This window comes from Stenella coeruleoalba (assembly GCF_951394435.1).
Source record: "Stenella coeruleoalba genome assembly, chromosome: 8".
Taxonomy (NCBI): domain Eukaryota; kingdom Metazoa; phylum Chordata; class Mammalia; order Artiodactyla; family Delphinidae; genus Stenella; species Stenella coeruleoalba.
In genome coordinates, this window is record NC_137154.1 from 24817461 (window position 1) to 24837047 (window position 19587).

The 19587-nt window shown below is 45.3% G+C and overlaps 1 protein-coding gene across 3 annotated transcripts in view; it reads right to left on the reverse strand.

Annotated features, from left to right (window-relative positions):
* The window catches only part of KIAA1549L (KIAA1549 like), a gene marked incomplete at both ends in the record, with an annotated part of 282138 nt that overhangs the window by 88622 nt on the left and 173929 nt on the right, over positions 1–19587 (reverse strand). For all 3 annotated transcript variants that reach the window (XM_079929928.1, XM_079929927.1, XM_079929926.1), the window contains 3 exons: positions 558–721; positions 12559–12730; positions 18042–18193. In XM_079929928.1, coding sequence (XP_079786054.1) covers positions 558–721; positions 12559–12730; positions 18042–18193 — 488 coding nt within the window. The remainder of the gene's footprint in view (positions 1–557; positions 722–12558; positions 12731–18041; positions 18194–19587) is intronic.

A 19587-nucleotide genomic window follows, 5' to 3' on the forward strand; every position in this document is an offset into this window, starting at 1 on the left:
GAGACCTGGTTCTACTATCAGTTCTGCTACTTACTAACTGTGCCATTGTGAAGAAGTCACTTCTCTGTAAAAGGGAAGGTGTCCGATCAGATGACCTCTGAGGCCCCTTTCAGGTCTAGCTAGCAACTCATTTTCTGTGCCTCTGTTTCCTCATCTGTAAAATAATGTTCTTCCTCAAAGGGTTGCTGGCACGATTAGGGGTTGCTGGTATATGCAAAGCCCTGAGAAGCATTTAAGGCAAAGAGTGAGCGTTAGATGAGCATTAGCTATCGTGTCCTCATTATAAAAATAAAGGTGGCACGAGAATGCAAATATTCTAAAGAATACTGAACTGTACACTTGTAAGTGACTAAGATGGTAAATTTTATCTTATGTATATTTTACCACAATTTTTAAAACATTCAAATAAGTAAATAAAGGGTCTCCTTCAACATGGGGACTCATGAGGATGCTTCTGAAGGTACTTGCAAAGACCTCAAGAGCCATGAGAGAAAAGGCAGGTGGAGCCCCAAGGGGCCAGGGCTCCTGCCCCTCTCCTCACAGCGTCCGTCTCATACCTTTGCTCTCTGGGGCAGGTTCATCATGGTGTCTGGCTTGAAGTCGTTCTTGTTCTTCCGGCAGAGCACGGCAGTGATGATGATAATGATGACCGTGACCACGGCAATGGGCGCCAGCACCGCGGCGATGATCCACAGGTTGTTGGGCGGGTTCTTCACCACGGCTGCAGGGAAGAGTAGGGGAAGCACATGACAAGGAGCTCGGGGAAGGGGAAAGCAAGCAGGAGATAAATGCCCTCCAGTCCCAGGTCGTGAGATGGTTGAGAGGGTCTGGGCTCAGAAAGGCTCTTGCCTTGGCAAGCTACTCAAAGTCTCTGAGCCTCAGTGTCCTCATCTGTAAAATGGGGCTACCACGTTGCAAGGCATCAGAGAGGCAAGGTACATGTGGTGCTTTGGTGTGGCCCCTAGTAGGTGCTCAAGAAATGTGAGCCTTCACTATGATGAAGAGGAGGAAGAGGAAGATGGATTGGTATCAAGTTTCCCCACTGGTAATGTCCGTGAGTCAAAAGAGAAGAGAGAAGCAATCTGAGGATTAGTACAGTGGGGCAGTCAGGCGGCAAAGGCCACGGAGAGATGACTCTAAATATTGTAGTTAAGTCACCCGCTGAGTGAGCAACGAATAAAACATACCTGAGTGGACGGATCTGCCCCGCCCCCTGATGGCTGGCTGGGGAGGCATGGAAATGCCTTGTCTAATCAAAACGATCCAGCTATTCTCAGAGCCAGAGTGAAATAGAGTAACGAAAGTGACTGTCGTAGGAAGAATGTGTTATTAGAACAGTAGGTGCCTCAAGGAGGGTGGGGCTGGCATTAATTAAGTTGCAAAGGGCCACAGGTTTGTGGTCATGCTCTACATCATGATAGGGGTTTGGGTCACACAGGTGTATACACTTGTCAAAACATCAAATGGTATAGTTAAGAGCTGTTCATTTCACTGTATGTTGATTTTATCTAAAACATCACAAATGAATATTGAACTCTAGGCAATGATATGCATACTGAAGTGTTTTGGGTTGAAGTCTACTGATGTTTGCAACTTACTTTGAAATACATCAAAAAATATGATGGATTAACAGATGAATGGAAAACTAGATGAACAGAGATGTGATTATTAAAATAGAGTAAAACGCTAATTGTAGAATTGAGGTGGTAGCAACATGGGTGTTCACTGTACAATTCTTTCAACTTTTTAGTAAGCTGTGTTCGGAAAATGTGAAAAAAAAGAAAAAGCCTTTGATATGAGATGAATGAGTCCTCCCCCCACGATCCCAGGTGGGGAAGCTTTGGCAACACCTCAGTCCAATCAAAAGGACTGGAGTAAAGAAAACAGTAACCAAAATAATTGTTTATAGGAATAAAGAGTTATTGGAAGGGAGTGGGGTCTGCAGAAAATCTAGAAAAAGAGAACCAAAGATTTATCCATGCCAGGGGAGGGTACCCCGACCAGCAGACATGGGTAACCTGGCCGGATGGCAGGTCTATCTGGTGGGCAAGATGGCTGCAGCTGGCTGTTTGAGCTTGGTGATACTGTTAATACCACACAAGCTCTCTTCTCTCCCACTCCCTAGATGATCTCATGGACTCAAGGCTTAAAAACCATCTGTGCTGTTGCTGCTCATTTATATCTCTAACCAGGACCACTACTCTGAACTCCAGGTTCCTGTATCCACCCATCAACTCAAATCTCCAGTTGGATACTTAAGAAATGTCTCTAATATATCCAGAGCCCAACTCTCAACCCCCCCACCCCCAACCAAACCTGTTCTTCTTGTGATATTTTCCACTCCAACAAATGGCAACTCCTTCCTTCCAGATGCTCAGACCAATAACTTTGCCATCAATGTTGACCTGTCTCTTTTACTCTCACTCAATATCCTACTGAGCAACAAACCTTGTCATCTCCATCTTCAAAATATATGACTTCTTTCTATTGCTATAGTCCAAGCTACCAACATCTCTCACCTGAATTACTGCAATGAGCTCCTCCCTTGTCCCCTATAGTCTATTTGCAAGACAGAAGCTGGAGTGATCCTTTAAAAATTCAGATCACAACATTCTTCTGCTCAAACCCTCCAGAGGCTCCAACCCCACTAAGAGTAAGAGCCAGGGTCCTTATAATTTCTATAAGACCTTAAGTGATCTGCCCGACCAACCATCTAGTTACTTCTCTGCCCTTACAACTCTTCCTTCAACTCACTCTGCTCCAGCCTACCTCCCTCCTACTGTTCCTCAAACATGCAGGACATGCTCCTGCCTCAGGGCCTTTGTACCAGCTTATTCTTCTACTACCTAGAACGCTCTTCACCTACATATCCACGTGGCTCCCTCCCTCCCTCCATCAGGGCTCTGAACAAGTGTTACCATATCTGTGAGGCCTTCCCTGTACTCTCTATAAAATATCAATAACAATCCCTGCCCTTAGCACTCTCCATCCCCCTCTTCCTACTTAATTTTTCTCTAAATCAGTGCTTCTCAAACTTTAATGTGCATGCCCATCACCTGGGAATCTTGCTCAAATGTGGATTCTGATTCTGTGGGTTGGGATGGGTCCCCCTGTAATACGTTCTTTGGGACACAAGTCCACCATCTTCTCAGTCTACTGGCTTTCCAAATAAAGTCACTATTCCTGGCCCCAACAACTCGTCTCTCGATTTATCAGCCTGTTGTGTGGTGAGCAGTACAAGCTTGGACTCGGTAACATGCCTAATAAGCTCCCCGGGGGTACCCATGCAGCAGGCCCCCAGGCCACACTTGGAGTGGTGAGGCTCTAAAGTACGTATCACCATCTGCCATGATACATATACATTTGCTCACCATCTGTCACCCCCTGCCTCTCCATTAGAATGTGCACCCTAAGAGAGCAGGGAGGTTTTTTGTCCCTTGTTTGCTGCATTCCCCAGGGCCTAGAACAGTGCCTTGCACATAGTAGGTGCTCAATTAAAAGTTGAATGAATGTGTAACTGAACTACCATTATTCCTTTTGCAATTTGGCTCCCCATACAGATTTCCACAAAGGATAGAGTAACAGCCAGTTAAAGAAATCCCCTCTCCTTGGTAGTTCTAATCCATATTTTAAACTAAATACTTTCAATCTGGTTTACATATCAATCTCTTATAAGTCTGGTTAGTGTAACTTGGTCCTCCTGATCCTGCTTAATTCTGGGGGCTACTAGACCCACAAAGCTGAGGACTGGACTCTGGAATACAAAGGCCCCACCAGTACGTGCCACATGGTGAGGGCCTGCCTGAGGAGCCAGCTGATCTTTCTCTGACTTCCACCAGCCCCTGACTTGAACTGGCACCTCACTAGCCAAGATCTACCTCTCGTCATGCAGCAACTGCCTTGGGAGTACTATCAGTACAAAAGAACTTCTTTTCCACAGTTTTTGTCAGTCAGTGATTAATCACATTATTAACTTCTGCAAACAGCTCATTAGATAATGTGCTCCTGTTGACATTAAACATGTAATTGCTGCTGCTTTTAGTAATTCAGTATTTATATGTGAGTTTTAGGCCATTAACATTTTTTAAAGCTCTGTGCTTCTGTGAAAAATATCAGTATGCCTCTTTTCGGCTATGCTGTTCTATCCTGATGGAGAAAAATGTATAGTGGATCAGAACATGATATCCTACATATATTTATATATGTATATAAGTGTTTTCATTAGCAAGAATGAAATATTTACATGTGTTTTGCTCTTACTCAGCTCTATTGTTTTGATGGAGGTGTGCCTTCTTGATGCAGTGTGGAAAATCCTTTCACCTCTATTTAAATGGGGAGAGAACACATTCATGCTATGTACATTAATAAATTCATTGAGAGATTAGATCACTCCCTAACACCATACACAAAAATAAGCTCAAAATGGATTAAAGACCTAAATGTACGGCCAGAAACTATCAAACTCTTAGAGGAAAACATAGGCAGAACACTCCACGACATAAATCACAGCAAGGTCCTTTTTGACCCACCTCCTAGAGAAATGGAAATAAAAACAAAAGTAAACAAATGGGACCTAATGAAACTTAAAAGCTTTTGCGCAGCAAAGGAAACCATAAACAAGACCAAAAGACAACCCTCAGAATGGGGGAAAATATTTGCAAATGAAGCAACTGACAAAGGATTAATCTCCAAAATTTATAAGCAGCTCATGCAGCTTAATAACAGAAAAACAAACAACCCAATCCAAAAATGGGCAGAAGACCTAAATAGACATTTCTCCAAAGAAGATATACAGAGTGCCAACAAACACATGAAACAATGCTCAACATCACTAATCATTAGAGAAATGCAAATCAAAACTACAATGAGGTATCATCTCACACCAGTCAGAATGGCCATCATCAAAAAATCTACAAACAATAAATGCTGGAGAGGGTGTGGAGAAAAGGGAACCCTCTTACACTGTTGGTGGGAATGTAAATTGATACAGCCACTGTGGAGAACAGTATGGAGGTTCCTTAAAAAGCTACAAATAGAACTACCATATGACCCAGCAATCCCACTACTGGGCATATACCCTGAGAAAACCATAATTCAAAAAGAGTCATGTACCACAATGTTCATTGCAGCTCTATTTACAATAGCCCAGAGATGGAAACAACCTAAGTGTCCATCATCGGATGAATGGATAAAGAAGATGTGGCATATATATATAATGGAATATTACTCAGCCATAAAAAGAGACGAAATTGAGCTATTTGTAATGAGGTGGATAGACCTAGAGTCTGTCATACAGAGTGAAGTAAGTCAGAAAGAGAGAGACAAATACCGTATGCTAACACATATATATGGAATTTAAAAAAAAAAAATGTCATGAAAAACCTAGGGGTGAAACAGGAATAAAGACACAGACTTACTAGAGAATGGACTTGAGACTATGGGGAGGGGGAAGGGTAAACGGTGACAAAGCGATAAAGAGGCATGGACATATATACACTACCAAACGTAAGGTAGATGGCTAGTGGGAAGCAGCCGCATAGCACAGGGAGATCAGCTCGGTGCTTTGTGACTGCCTGGAGGGGTGGGATGGGGAGGGTGGGAGGGAGGGAGACGCAAGCGGGAGGAGATATGGGAATATATGTATATATATAACTGATTCATTTTGTTGTGAAGCTGAAACTAACATACCATTGTAAAGCAATTATACTCCAATAAAGATGTTAAAAAAAATAAATAAATAAATTCATTGAACAGTCAAAGCGATAGTAAAGTTAGGTCAGCTGAAGTCATCCAAACCCAGTATATTCATTGGCATAATGATCTAAAACTACAAAGTCATGTACAGAGGTGAAAAGGAACAAATGGTTATTTAACTTACAAGAGTGTCAGAGGAAGGACAGGAAAATGAGACAACACATTCTTGAGCTTCTACCGTGTGTTAGGCATTGGGATACCCTCTTTGTCAAGATTCTCATACCCATTTTTCAGATGAAGAAACTGAGCCCCGGGGAGGTTAGATATTTTTTTTTTACCAAAAAATTCATTTCTCTGAAATATACAATTTAAGTCAGTTCTGAGTTATCACACATGAATGGAAGTTTGTGCATGTGTGCGTGTGCATGCACACACACACACACACACACACACACACACAAAGTATCTGTCAGAGGGAATGAAGTCAAAGGGTCCACATAACCTAAACTCAGAATAATTATTCTCATGTGGAGCAAATGTTGAAAGGAGAAGGAATCCATTCGAAGAAGCTCCCAGCTCGTTTCTGTGGCTGTCAAAACATCAGAGTTCATGACTGCTGTGAGTGGACACAGGGGAGGGTCCAGCAGCTGGTGAGAGCCCAGGCCCATCCTGCCCCTGCCCACACACTCCCGTGGCTCTCACCCCACCTGGGTGCAGCCCATGGGGCTCCACCGATCGTGGCCCCTAGTCTGCACCTCTGACCTCATCGCTGCTGCTCTCCTCCATCGGGACCTCCTCGCTGGCTCTCAAACCCTCCCCCCTCTGCCTGGATTCTTGTCCCAGGTATCCTCAGGTGGTCACTCAAAGGTTACTTCCTCAATATCCTCTTCTCGACACCCCAACAATTTAAAATCACAGCCATTATCTCCTCGGCATCCCCTAGCCCCTTCTGTGCTTAATTTTTCTCCATGGCACTTATTAGCATCTAACATATTATTCAGTTATTTTGTCTGTTTAACCTGCCCGCTCAGGAATGTAAGGTCCATGAGGGCAGAGGTTTTGCCTGCTTTACTCACGGCTGTATCTCCAGTGCCTAGAACAGTGCCAGACACATAACAGGTGCTCAAAAAATATTTGTTGAAGGAATGAATGAGAGTTCCCTTAACCAAAGGGTCAGTCCATGGCTTTCTTTAAGTGATATTTTTTTTGAGATAAATTTCTGATGGCCGTGTAAGGTAAACCAATTCCCGCCCTGGACTGCTTCTGCATGGGGAGAATTTTCCCTACTCCATCAGCTGGATAACCTCTCTGAGGGGCCTCTCACTCCAGATCCTGCAAAGGGAGTGGATGAAAACCTCCATCGGGAATGCAGTTGCTTCTATAGAAGTCATTGCTGCCCCATTACCCAGAGATGACATGGGTAGAGTGGGCATCATATATTCTGCTGTAGGGCACTGCACATCGGCCCTAGACCTAGCGACTTAGAAGACACTGGAACACACAGAACGCTACACCCTACCTTCAGAGGGACAAGGTGTCTGTTCAACACCATGACTCTCTATTCAAAGTGCTGACCTCAGATTCACATCTCAGGCTGATTTCAAAGCTATTAGGAGAAAATGAGATTTAAAACCTCTCTGTTTCTCCTCTTCTTCACTGGCCTTAGTGTCCTCCTCATCTGATCCTGGGATGGAGGCATTTCCCAGGGTCTGTCATCTAGCTATACTCTCTCCAGGACTCGAATTTTCTCCAGGATTTAAATTCTACCCTGTATCTACAACATTCTCAAAATCCATAGTGTTAACTTAGGCCTCTCTCCTGGGATCCAGGCTTGGATTTCCAACAACTTTCCTAACCTCAGCCCTCAACACCCCCATGGTACCCCTTAATAGCGCATCACTTAAACTCCACATGGTCCAAACTGAGTAAATCACCTTCTCCCTCCTAAAAGTGCTTCTCCACTCTAACCCCCTCTCTAATTTCATTAAGAGCACCCTATTCTCTGAATTATACAGGCTCTTAACCTTCAAATCTCCCTTCCCTCTTCATTGCCTCTCCTCGAGTCCTTCTACCTTATGGATAAATGAGACACTTGGCTACCATTTACTACGAGCCTAATAGACACGTAGTAAATGGTACTAAACCCTCTACATGCAATAATTACCTTATTTAATCCCCCCAGTAGCTCTACCAGGTCAGTGTTTTTGATATCACCATTTTACGTATGAGGAAAATGTAGGTCAGAGGGTCATTCTTTTGTCTTCCGTCTTATTACAAAGGCTCTGCTCTCAACTGCTCTGCTATGGTGTCTTCCAACCACGTGCCTCACTCAGGGCCTGGCAGAGGCATTTAGCGAAAGTGGGTTCTTTGCCTTCACAAGGATCGAGCCAGGCAGTAGCTGGGGCTGGATATTCAAGAAGGAATGAGATGTGGTACCTGCTTTTAAAGAGCTCATGAGGGAGAAAAGCGAGAAAACAACTCATTTGCCCAGTGTGATAAGGGCAATGGAGGCCCCTGGAACTAGGGAAACTTCGGGGAGGGGTCATGCTTCGGGGGTCAGGGAAGGCTTCAGAGGCATAGGGAATGTGAAGAATGAATCCTCCCGTGTGGCTGAAGCATTAGGTCTGAAGGAGAGAAGAGTAGCTGTACGGCTGGGTAAGAAGCCTGGAGACCAGGTTGTCAAGGGCCCTGAACATTTGCTGAGCACCTGTTGTGAAAGGCTTCAAAGACCCACTTTAAGAAGATTGGATTTTATTCTATGAACAGCAGAGAGCCACCAAATATTTTTTAAATGGAGTAGATGTAAGACCAGAACCTGTGTTTATTATAATGACTCTAATTACAGTGTGGATGGTACATTAGTGGCAAAGAGGCTGAGGCTGAGTCATTTGGGAAGGACCTGCAAAGTCCAAGAGGAGATAATGATGAAATGGAGAAGAGGAAACAGTTTGTGAGTTACTCTAGAAGGGAACCGAGAGAGCCAGGTGGATTTCAAGGAAACAAAGAAGTAAGGTTGAGGGCTAGCAGCTCCGGAGCCAGGCGGAACAGAGTTTGAATCCTGGCTCTCTGAGCCAGAGTGACCCCTCGACTCTCATTTCCACAAGGCTCCATGCACCTTCTAATTTGATTGATTGCTCTCTCCTGCCCATGCTCTCAGACCTTCCACTGTTCCCATCCATCTCCATCAGCAAAGTCCCCTTACCTCTCCTCCTGACACTCCATTCACCTCTTGCTCTCCCATTTCTGCCCCTTCCCAAATACCACAAGGCCTGGAGTAGATGTGAGGAGGTCAAGGAACTGACCTCAAAGTAGAGGATGGGTTGGGACAGGAGAAACGATGGAGAGGAAGAGACAATGAACCAGGATGATGGGGGCCAGCTTGGGCTCTAGAGGTGACTACAGTGAGGAAGGGGCAGTTCAAAGCATCTAGAATTTTGAAAGAATAGAAGAAATGGTCTGAACATAGCAGTGAGGACCCAGGAGGAGGGGAGCCTTGCCAATCTTACGGTTTTTCTCTCATCAGTTTGCTGATGCTCAGTGTGTACCACTGCACCCTTGCTCAAATGCCCCCCACACAATCTCAACCTCAGCTGCCAACTTCATTATGCCCCAGGAGAGCAGAAACAACCGCAGAAACATCCTCAGGCTTCCATTACCAAATGCACCCCCTGACCGACACCCACACCCCTGTACTCTGCCTTCCTTCCTGGTGCAAAAGATTGAGCCGTCCCTGCTCCTCGCTGAGTCTGAACCCTCCACCTGTGCCACCCCCTCGAGCACATATGGACTTCACCCCTGCAGTGTTCGTCTCTCTTCTGCATCGTCAATTTCTCCCTTGCTATTAGTCACCCATGATATTCAAACGTACCCCAATATCTCCCATATGCCCCTCCAGCAACTGCTTCCCCACCTCCACTCTCTCCTGGGTCCACTCCAGCCAAGCTGTCTCCACCACCTCTTCCTGGAAACCCCTCCTGCCAAGGTCACCACCGAACTTCAGTTTACCAAATTCACTTCATCTCCATCCTTCCAGAACAGAAGATGATGCAGCAGCTCCCTCCCTCCCAGGACATTGACTTTCTTCACTTATTTCTAGATACCACCTCCTCCTTTTCCCCAGATGCTCCTTCCCAGGGTCCTTTGCTGGCTCCAGTTCTTCCCTCATGTGGATGCCCTGGGCCTGAATTTTTACCCTCTTCTCTTTAGTTCTAAATCAAGGCAAATCTGGTTAATCTTACCTACTCCCTTAGCTCTAAATGTCACCTGTGTGGATGACTGCTGAGTTCCTATCTCCTGAGCTCTCCCTGAATGTGGAAGCTCACAAAAAGCAAACTCTCAACTCCATCTCCCCCACCGCCACTGCAGCCCCACTAAACCTCCTCCTCTCCTCTCTGCATCTCAACAGATGACACCACAACCAGTGCTCAAGCAAACACCTGGGAGTCACCCTTGAGTCCTCCAGCCCTCACCTCCTCCTGCCACGCACACAATCCATTACCTTGCCCCAACAGCTCTGTCTCCAAAAATATCCCGAATCCAACCACTTCTCTGAGTCTCCACCTCAGACACCTTCCCCTCTCACCTGGGCACCTACGGTGGTTTTCACTCCAGTCCTCTACAGTTCATTCTCTACCTGGAGAGACGGAGAAAGAGCCGAGAATGGAGCCCTGGGGAACCCACATAAAGAAGATGCAGTAAGTGCTTCCCTGGTGGCACAGTGGTTGGGAGTCCGCCTGCCGATGCAGGGTTCGTGCCCCGGTCCAGGAAGATCCCACATGCCGCGGAGTGGCTGGGCCCGTAAGCCATGGCCACTGAGCCTGCGTGTCCGGAGCCTGTGTTCCGCAACGGGAGAGGCCACAACAGTGAGAGGCCCACGTACAGGAAAAAAAAAAAAGATGCAGTATAACTGATGAAGTTAGTAGCTGACCTGACCAGACATGGGACAGAGCTCACAGGGAGGGAAGGAGAGAGGTGCAAAGGAAGAGAATCTTGGTTAAAAAGTCATTTCAAAGACAAGATTGTAGAGGGAGACCATCATTTCCAGGCAAAGGTGTGTCTGTGAGGATGTGCTGGCCGAGCAGAAGTGAGGGCCGTAACCACATGTGGGCTGCACCATCCCTGTGGAAGCCACACCTACCCCAGACGAAGGCAGGAGACGAGGAGGAGAGCAAAACCATGAGCCAGGCGTCAGGTTCCTAAGGAACACGGACACCAACTAGGAGATCAACGGGAGATGACCTTCCAGGCCCTGTATGCTCGGTGTGCTGTCGAATCTAATATTTCTACCACACAATCTGTCACCTTCATCAACCCCCTCTCCCCTCGCTGCCTTCACAGCCCTCTTCTGGGGCCCCAATGCCTGGGCTACCAGAGACCCTCATTAGTCCTGCCCCCTCTCATCCTGGGCACTGCCGACAGATTAACCTCCCTAGATAATGGGTACTTCCAGTGATACTACTGCCCTGCTCAGAAATGTCCAACAGCTCCCCACAGCCAATCACATCATGTACAATCTCCTTCCCCTGCCATCCAACGCCTGAGTCTCCTAAGCAATGCTCGTTTCTAATCCCATCACCTCCTCCTCATGCTTCTGCACTCCAGGCAACTGGAACTCCTTTTTTTCAAGCACCCTTGGTACTTTTCACCTCCCTTCTATTGCTTCTGCTGCTCCCTCTTTCTGGACAGTACATCCTCCTCTCCCTCTGCTGAAACTGTAGCACGCAATACAGTTAAGAACACACTTTTGAAGTCAAACAGATCCAGATTCATACCTTGGCAACTCGAGTCCTAGTTCTGTGATGTTGCGCAAGTTAGTTAACTTTTCTGAGCCTAGGTTTCCTCATCTGTAATTTGGAGTGGAATAAAGTTGCCCCAGAGAAATTGAGAAAATCTATGTAAAGCAACAAACACAGTAGCTGCCAGGGGAGGGTCCTCAAAGAGGCAGCTGTTATGTTTCATATCCTTTCTCTGTTCATCCTTCCCGGATGCCCCTTCGGAGCAATCTGTCCCTCGGTTGAGCCCTGTATCAATCACATTGTCTCCTCAAAGCATTCCTGCATTCTATGCCTTTATATCTGCATTAACGCCTTCTCTGCTCCTTAAAGGCAGTGACTGGGACTTGCCCGCTTCTATATGTCCTCCAGCACTGAACACACAGTTGATGCAGGACTCTACAAAGCTTATTGAATGAAATTACCTTTAATTCCCCAGCAGACAAATACCAGCTCAGCTGTGGTGATTTTTCTAACTGTTCACAAGATTATACTGAGGAGGAAGAGAGGATAGGACCTGGGGAAAAGCAGTATTATCATCATCCTAGTAGCCAAAACATATCCCTGACCCAAAACCTATTGCTTCAAACAACACAGGAGACAACTGGTTGATTTGAGAACCTTCTAGAACAGAAGTATGTTTCGCTCTGGGTCTAATAACATCCAAGTGATTCAGGAAACATTTACTGGTATTAAAAATAACGAATGACGGCACTTCCCTGGTGGCGCAGTGGTTAAGAATCTGCCTGCCAGTGCAGGGGACACAGGTTCAAGCCCTGGTCCGGGAAGATCCCACATGCCGCAGAGCAACTAAGCCCACGTGCCACAACACAGCCTGAACTCTAGAGCCTGCGAGCCACAACTGCTGAGCCCATGTGCCACAACCACTGAAGCCCACGCGCCTACAGCCCGTGCTCCACAACAAGAGAAGCCACCACCATGAGAAGCCCGCACACCGCAACAAAGAGTAGCCCCCACTCGCCACAACTAGAGAAAGCCCGCACGCAGCAACGAAGACCCAACACAGCCAAAAATAAATAAATAAATAAATTAAAAATTTAAAAATGAATGAATGGAAAGGTTATCCCCTTACGGTCAGCTTGCAGAAGGACAACGTGATGCAGGGTCAAGGCCATCCTTTGGGAGTCAATGGTGCTCAGGATCTTGGCAGCTGCAGTCCCCAGCAAAGGCTTCCCATTGTACAGGGTGTAGTAAGTCAGCTCCGCGGGGTCCTTGGGTCCTGGCACCCGCTGCATCTTTACCATCTTTCAGAAAAAGACAGGCCATGTTTACAGGGCATCTTGCGTTAACTCTGCAATCACCTGGGCAATCAGCAGGCTGTCTCCCGACTGCGAAGCCTTCCATGGCTAAGTGGACCCATGACGTATATTTTAGACATCACCCATCTCACACCTCCCTATCACCAACGTCTCAAGAGACCCTGCTATGGCTGGAGGAGGGAGGAGAAAAGGGTTTTGAAAATATAAACATCTGGAAAGAACAGTTTCAGGCTGGAGAAGGAAACGTTGAAATGGTGATGTCTTCCAGCCTCCAGAGAACTCTGGCCTCATTTGAAACTAGGCCTCCACATTAAATCAGGGCATGTTAGGTTATTCTCAAACAAGATTTCTAATTTCAAATTCCTGCAATTGCCAGAGAGGAAAAAAAAAATGAACTTATATGTCTGCAATTCAAAAGAACTCTGATAAAAGCAGTACTTGGAGACTCAAAGCTCTTTTTCTAAAATAACCTTTGTTGCTTTTTCTCACTGTACAAGTTATACATCGTCACTACAGAAAAATCTGAAAATACAAAAAAGCATCGAGAAATGAAATAAAATAAAAACAATCTGGAATCCTTCCACCACAAGCTAATTACTATTACCATTTTGTCTATTCTTTGTTTTTTCCACACAGGCCTTTTATTTATCATTTTACAAAATTATTTATCATACTCTCTATATAGTATTATACATTGCCATTTTTACTTGCATCCATAATGGGCTTAAATATAACAAAAGCATAAATGTTAACGTCTACACGGCATTCCAAGGCATGCCTCCTAAACTTAGCCAATCCTTTACTGTTGAACACTTCAATTGTTATTCATTTTTCAGCATTGTAACTAACAATTGATAATCATTATAAATACAGAAAACATAAATTTAAAACCTACATAATGTTCTACTGTATGCATGGCTCTTAAACCTAACTAACCCTTCCTTTTTAAACATTTAGGCTGTTTTCAACTTTTTACTAGTGTAATTAACCATCGACAAACATTATGGCATAATATTTTCAAAAGTGTACATTACAGATTACGAGTTTCACAGGATATTAAAAGATGTTACCAAAATATTTATAGCAGCATTGTTCATATCATAGCAAAAACATCTGAAAATTCAGAATTCACTAACAGTAGGATGGATACGTGAGTTACGGTACAGTCACACGATGCAATATTACAGAGTCATGTAAATGAACTATGATTCTTTGTATCAATATGGGTGAATATAAAAGCCTGATATGGAGCAAAAGAAACAAATAACAGAATATAAAATGCAAAACCGAATGATGTACTACTTAAGGATACCCATGAGGATGGTAAAATCTATACAGAAAACACAGGTGTGATTTAATACAAAATTCAGAAGCACAGTCAACTCTGATGGGAAGGAAGTGAGTATGTATAATCAGAAAAGACACAGAAAAGGCTTCTGGGATAAGGTAACAGTAATGTTCTTACTCTTTGGGTTGTGGGTTCTTTTTTACTAGTGTTCTTTAAACTCTACATATTTTTATGCTCCTATGTATGTATGCTATAAATAATAATTAAAATAAATATTACTACAACCCAATAAAAAATGGGTTTTAAAAAAGTCTGACCAGACACTTCACAAAGGAAGATATCTGAATGGCCAATAAGCATATTTTTTAAATGCTCAATGAGGAAATTCAATTTAAAACCACAAGTCGGGCTTCCCTGGTGGCGCAGTGGTTGAGAGTCCGCCTGCCGATGCAGGGGGCGCGGGTTCATGCCCCAGTCCGGGAAGATCCCACTTGCCGCGGAGCGGCTGGGCCCGTGAGCCATGGCTGCGGGGCCTGCGCGTCCAGAGCCTGTGCTCCGCAACGGGAGAGGCCACAACAGCGAGAGGCCCGCGTACCGCAAAAAAAAAAACAAAACGAACACAAGTCATCAATATCAACCACCAGAGTGGCTAAAATAAGAAGGGCTGACAACACCGTGTTGATGAGGAGGTGGGGTAACTCCACATCTGGTTGGTGGGAGTGGGAATGTCAAACTGTACACTTTGGGAAAAGGTCTGGCAGTCTCTCCTAGAACTCACATAGACCAACTCTATGACCCAGGAATTCCACTCCTACATACCCAAGAGAAATGAAAGCACATGGCCATGGAAAGACCTGCAGAAGAGGTTCATAGAAGCTTTGTTTATAATAGCTAAAAATTGGGAAAAGCGCAGGTGTCCATCAACAGAAGCATGGATAAACAAACGGTAGTATATTTCATACAAGGGAATATTATTCAACAATAAAAAGGAATAAACTACTGAATAAAAGAACAACATGGATGAATCTCAAAAACACTACAGAGTCAAAAAAGCCTTATACAAGAGAGAATATACTGTAGGATTCCACTTATATGAGGTTCTAGAACAGTCCAAACTGATCTACGGTATGGAAATGATATGTTATCAAATATAAAACAGTAACATAATACACTGTTAATTGTAGAACCTAGACAGTGAGTAAATGGGTGCTTACGTCATAATTTTTTCAACTTTTCTGTGAGTTTGAAAATGCTTATAATAAAATGTTGGGGAAATGTAGATATTATTATAAACAAGGGTCTTATTTGGCATTTAAATGTAGAAACCAGTATATTGAAGAAAGTCAAGGAGATTTCTTTACTTGCAGGTTTTCTTAGAGTCTTTGGTATGCCAATATGCCTTTGGAATCTTCAAGAACATTCTACAGGATGCAGCCTTGCCCAAACTGCCCTGGCCAGAAAGCCCCTTTGCCTCTGGGCACCTTATAGAATCATTTTCTGGACCCTCTCTGAGAAACACTGCTCTTACGCTTTCATCTTTGTGTTCATCTCTATCTCCTCGAAATGAATTTATAGGAGTAATGTTGTGACCATCTAAAAGATTCTTGTCTAAATTGCTCACCTGCCCTCCAGCAAGGTCATATCCATTTACTGTGTTTGAGGGTGCCCACTTCACTGCAACCTCATCAACACGGGATAGTACCATTTTACTCATCTTGAAAATGGCATCTTGTGGTAGTTAAAACTTGCATTACTTTTATGACAAGAGTTAAATGTTTAAAAATGCTTACTGGTCATATGTATATCTTCTTTGGACTCAATTTCTCAAATACATCCACTAGAGAAATATCTTTAGATTCTAGACATTAAAATCTCCATATTCATGAAGGTGGCTCATCTTTACAAATGATCTGAGCCAAGATGAAGGACTTCTCTGGGTGAAGGATGATGTAAGCTGTGTAGGGTGAATTTTATTTGGGAAACTTGGGGGTGTTATTTCTGTCCCCAGTGGGAGAGGAGGTAGGGAGAGCATTAGTATAACCAGGTACAAGGTGAATGAACATTCAAGTATCTAATAACTTCGCTCAATTTCAATTTAATAGCAAATTCTTCTTACCAAATTTCTCCAAGGATGATGTTGGAAGGTGGTCTACAGCCTCGGTAAATTGGGGATTTGCAGAAATAAACCCCTACTTACTTCACTCAGGTTTTCCAGGCAACGAAAGGGACCAAGCACACTGAGTACTCAGAAAAAAAGAGGAAACAGCATCTCACTGGGCTCTTTTAGACACTTAGAATGTTCTGGATTTCTTAGGTTTACAAATAACACCAGCAGTGTAGGGTGAGTCTTTCCTCCCCTTCAGCTGAGGCAAATCCCATTTCAACTGTCTGAAGCCCAGCAACTTCCTTTCTGTCATGTGGAAAAGTGTGAATTATAGGGCCCACGTGGACCCACAGAAGGGAAATCACAAACCTGGCACATGAAATTAACTATCGCTTTACCTCATGACAAGGCTGTCTCAGACCACAAAGATTTTTAGAACCAAAGCAACATCCAATAGGACAAGAAGCCAAATTCACCAACTGCGAACGGGGGACCTGGAGTCTCCCTCAGGGGCGTAATGTTGACTAACATAGGGAAGTGTGTTCCAGAAGATGGGTCGTTTGTACTTCCAAGATTGCCTGGGGACATGATCTGCAGACACTGTGGTAATGTCTGCAATTTCCTTTAAAGCTTCCTCTTAGTTAGACACCATGCATGTGTGTTTGGGTTAAGTTACACACTAGATGTGGTCAATTACCAATCCAGGGGCAATCTGGGATATTTTAGATTGCCCAGGGGCAATCTGGGATATTTTAGATCCCAGAAAATAAGAAGCCCACTTCCTAGAGGCAACTACCAGAAGCACTTCTGTAATTTGATACCTTGCTCAAGAGAGCTTGTTAATTAGCATAACAAATATTAGAAATGGGTTCTCTTTTGGTGAAATTAGTGGTACTCAAGATACGTGGATTGCCCAGAATATGCTATAGACATTCCCACTCTTGCTTGAACTGGATAAAGAATCTAGAGAGGCTTAGAGCCTCTACCCTCAGGATGGCTACTGTCTCTGTCGGGTTCCCTCTGAAGCAGACTCTGAGATGAGTTGAATGCTTGTAATTTATTGGAGAGATGCAGGGAACCGACAGGGGGTGGAAGGGAGCTAACAAGGGATGCATTATGAAGCCAGTCACCACAGCGGGAAACTAAAGCGTAATTCTCTGTGGGAAAGCTCTGGCAATGATCCTGAAGCATACATTTCAGAATCCTCCCAGCCAAGAAGCAAGAGAGCTGTGGTATTTATACCTCCACCCCTGGTGAATTCCCAGGCGCTTCCGGCCAGCCGTGGCTGGGCAAAGTACGTTCTGGCATCTCAAGAGCAGCCCATCAATAAAGAGATGCTGGGAGTTCATCAGCGTTCATCACAGAAATTAGAAGGGGGTTTGGGCAGGGCACCAGTGGTGTCTGCTACAGCTCCCTACCCTGAATCCCTGTGTGGTCACGTGTCCATTATAAACGTAGAGGGCTGTATTTGTGGAAACGGATTCGACAAGGCTAACAGAATCCCACACCTGTAAGGCTGATCGGTGTCTCTGCTGATCACACTCATGGCGCTGAGAGGCCTGAAAGCTGGGACATCATCCAGCCTCCAGAAGAGGATGCAGAGGAGTTGTGCTTGCTTACTAATAGCCTTCTGTTTAATAAATATGTGCATGTGGGCAGCATTTCTTCCGAGACCTCCTTTCCCTACAGGCTAGTAGTCGGGAGAGCAGCTCTCAGCCTCCTTCATGATTTCGATGATTATGACTGTCACCCGCCCCCCCCCCCAAACCTAAGCAGTGTGGATGAACTGGCCTCATCAGCTTGCAATGTGAGCGCTCCTCGGCACGCAGCATGGTTTTCTTAGGCTCAGGAAGCACATTTCCACACCCTTCTTATAAGACCCCCATGACTTTACGCACACCCACCTGCACGGTGTAGCTTCCCAGGGTGGTGGCCCGTTTAAACCGCCGGCCTTGTTGCTGGGACATCATGAACAGCTGGGCCAGGCGCTGCTCCATGACCCGGGCGAAGCTTTGGTTGTGCAAGCCCACCAGGGAACTGTCCACGCCCTGCAGCACTGTGGACACAGGACACAGAGGGGCTGTCAGAGGAGAGGCTGCCTGCTGACTCGGAACCACAGCCGCCACCGCTGGCCCCCACCAGCCACTAAGGGCCATGGGCCCGACCCCACGTTAGGGTTTGGCCATCCTTCCCTCACTTTACCCTCACATCAGCCCCAGGAGTTAGGAATCGCTATTGACCTGTCCGAGATGCTGAAAAGGTTAAGTGACTTGTCTAAGGTCACACAGCTAGTAATCAGCAAAGCCAGGGCTCAAACCTGAGCCTGTGGAACCCCAAAGCATGCACTCTGTCCTTCACAAGCTGTGACCGGTGTAACGCTGCTGTATTAGGTCCCAACCTTATTTAAGACAGTATGTGTTGTCAGAGTCCATATGGGAATACAGCATCGCTAATGGGTACAACTACTTGGATTTTTGGTGGTTCCCACTCAGAAGCCCTGGCTCAGCGCTACCCTGATTTTACTTTTCCTTCCCAACAGCTCTGGTGAGAAATCTAAGCTCCACCCTGCAATTCAGCCCCTTCCACATGGGCAAACCCCCCTGTTCGGTGTCCTCTTCCTTGTCTCCTCAATGGGGTCCTTTCAGGGCTCACCCCTAAAGCTGCCCAGGGCCCCTGGGGTCTCTCTCACTTGAGAGAAGGATCGTGTGATAGAAAGATTGGGCTCTCTCCGTGCTGGCCCTTGCCAGTTGGGGGACTTTGGGCAAACCACCGGCCCTCTCAGAGTCCAAGTCCTTTTCTGTAAAACGGCATAAGAAGGGCTACAGGCTATATCACAGCAAATGTATTTCTAGTGGGCTTTAAGGTTGAGATGAAATAAGATGTATATAGCAGCTTAGCATAGAGCCTGGTGTGCAGAAGGAAAATGAACCCCTCTCTTTCCATCCCTCCTTCACTGCTGGGCTTCACCCACATCCAGGGTGTCTTAATCAATGGGTTAAGGTGTTGGTGATGGAATTCCAGGCAATGGCTGGTGCACGGGAGAGAATTTAGTGAACACCAGAGCCGTCCAAAGACTGCTGTGGTCAATTACTACGGGGACGACTGCCTTTTGCTGTCTACCCCCAAAGCCAGCCCTTCCTCCGAGACCCTTGGGAAGAAGCACACTTCTTCCCAAACACACGAACACTCCCTCCAAACACAGTCATCCCTGAAAACAAAAATGCTAAAAGCAATTCTCATCTTCTTAGACCAAAACTTACACGGGCTGGGAATGTAATACAAGGTTTTTCATTTAGCAGAGTTTGTTCTACTACAGTCCAGCCAAGGAGCATTAATACCACCCGTCTACTGGGATCTAGCAATAGCTTGGATATAAAGACGGCATTGTTGCTATGATGGCATTCTAACAGGGCCAGAACACGCAACGGATGACAACGAGATACAGAGAAC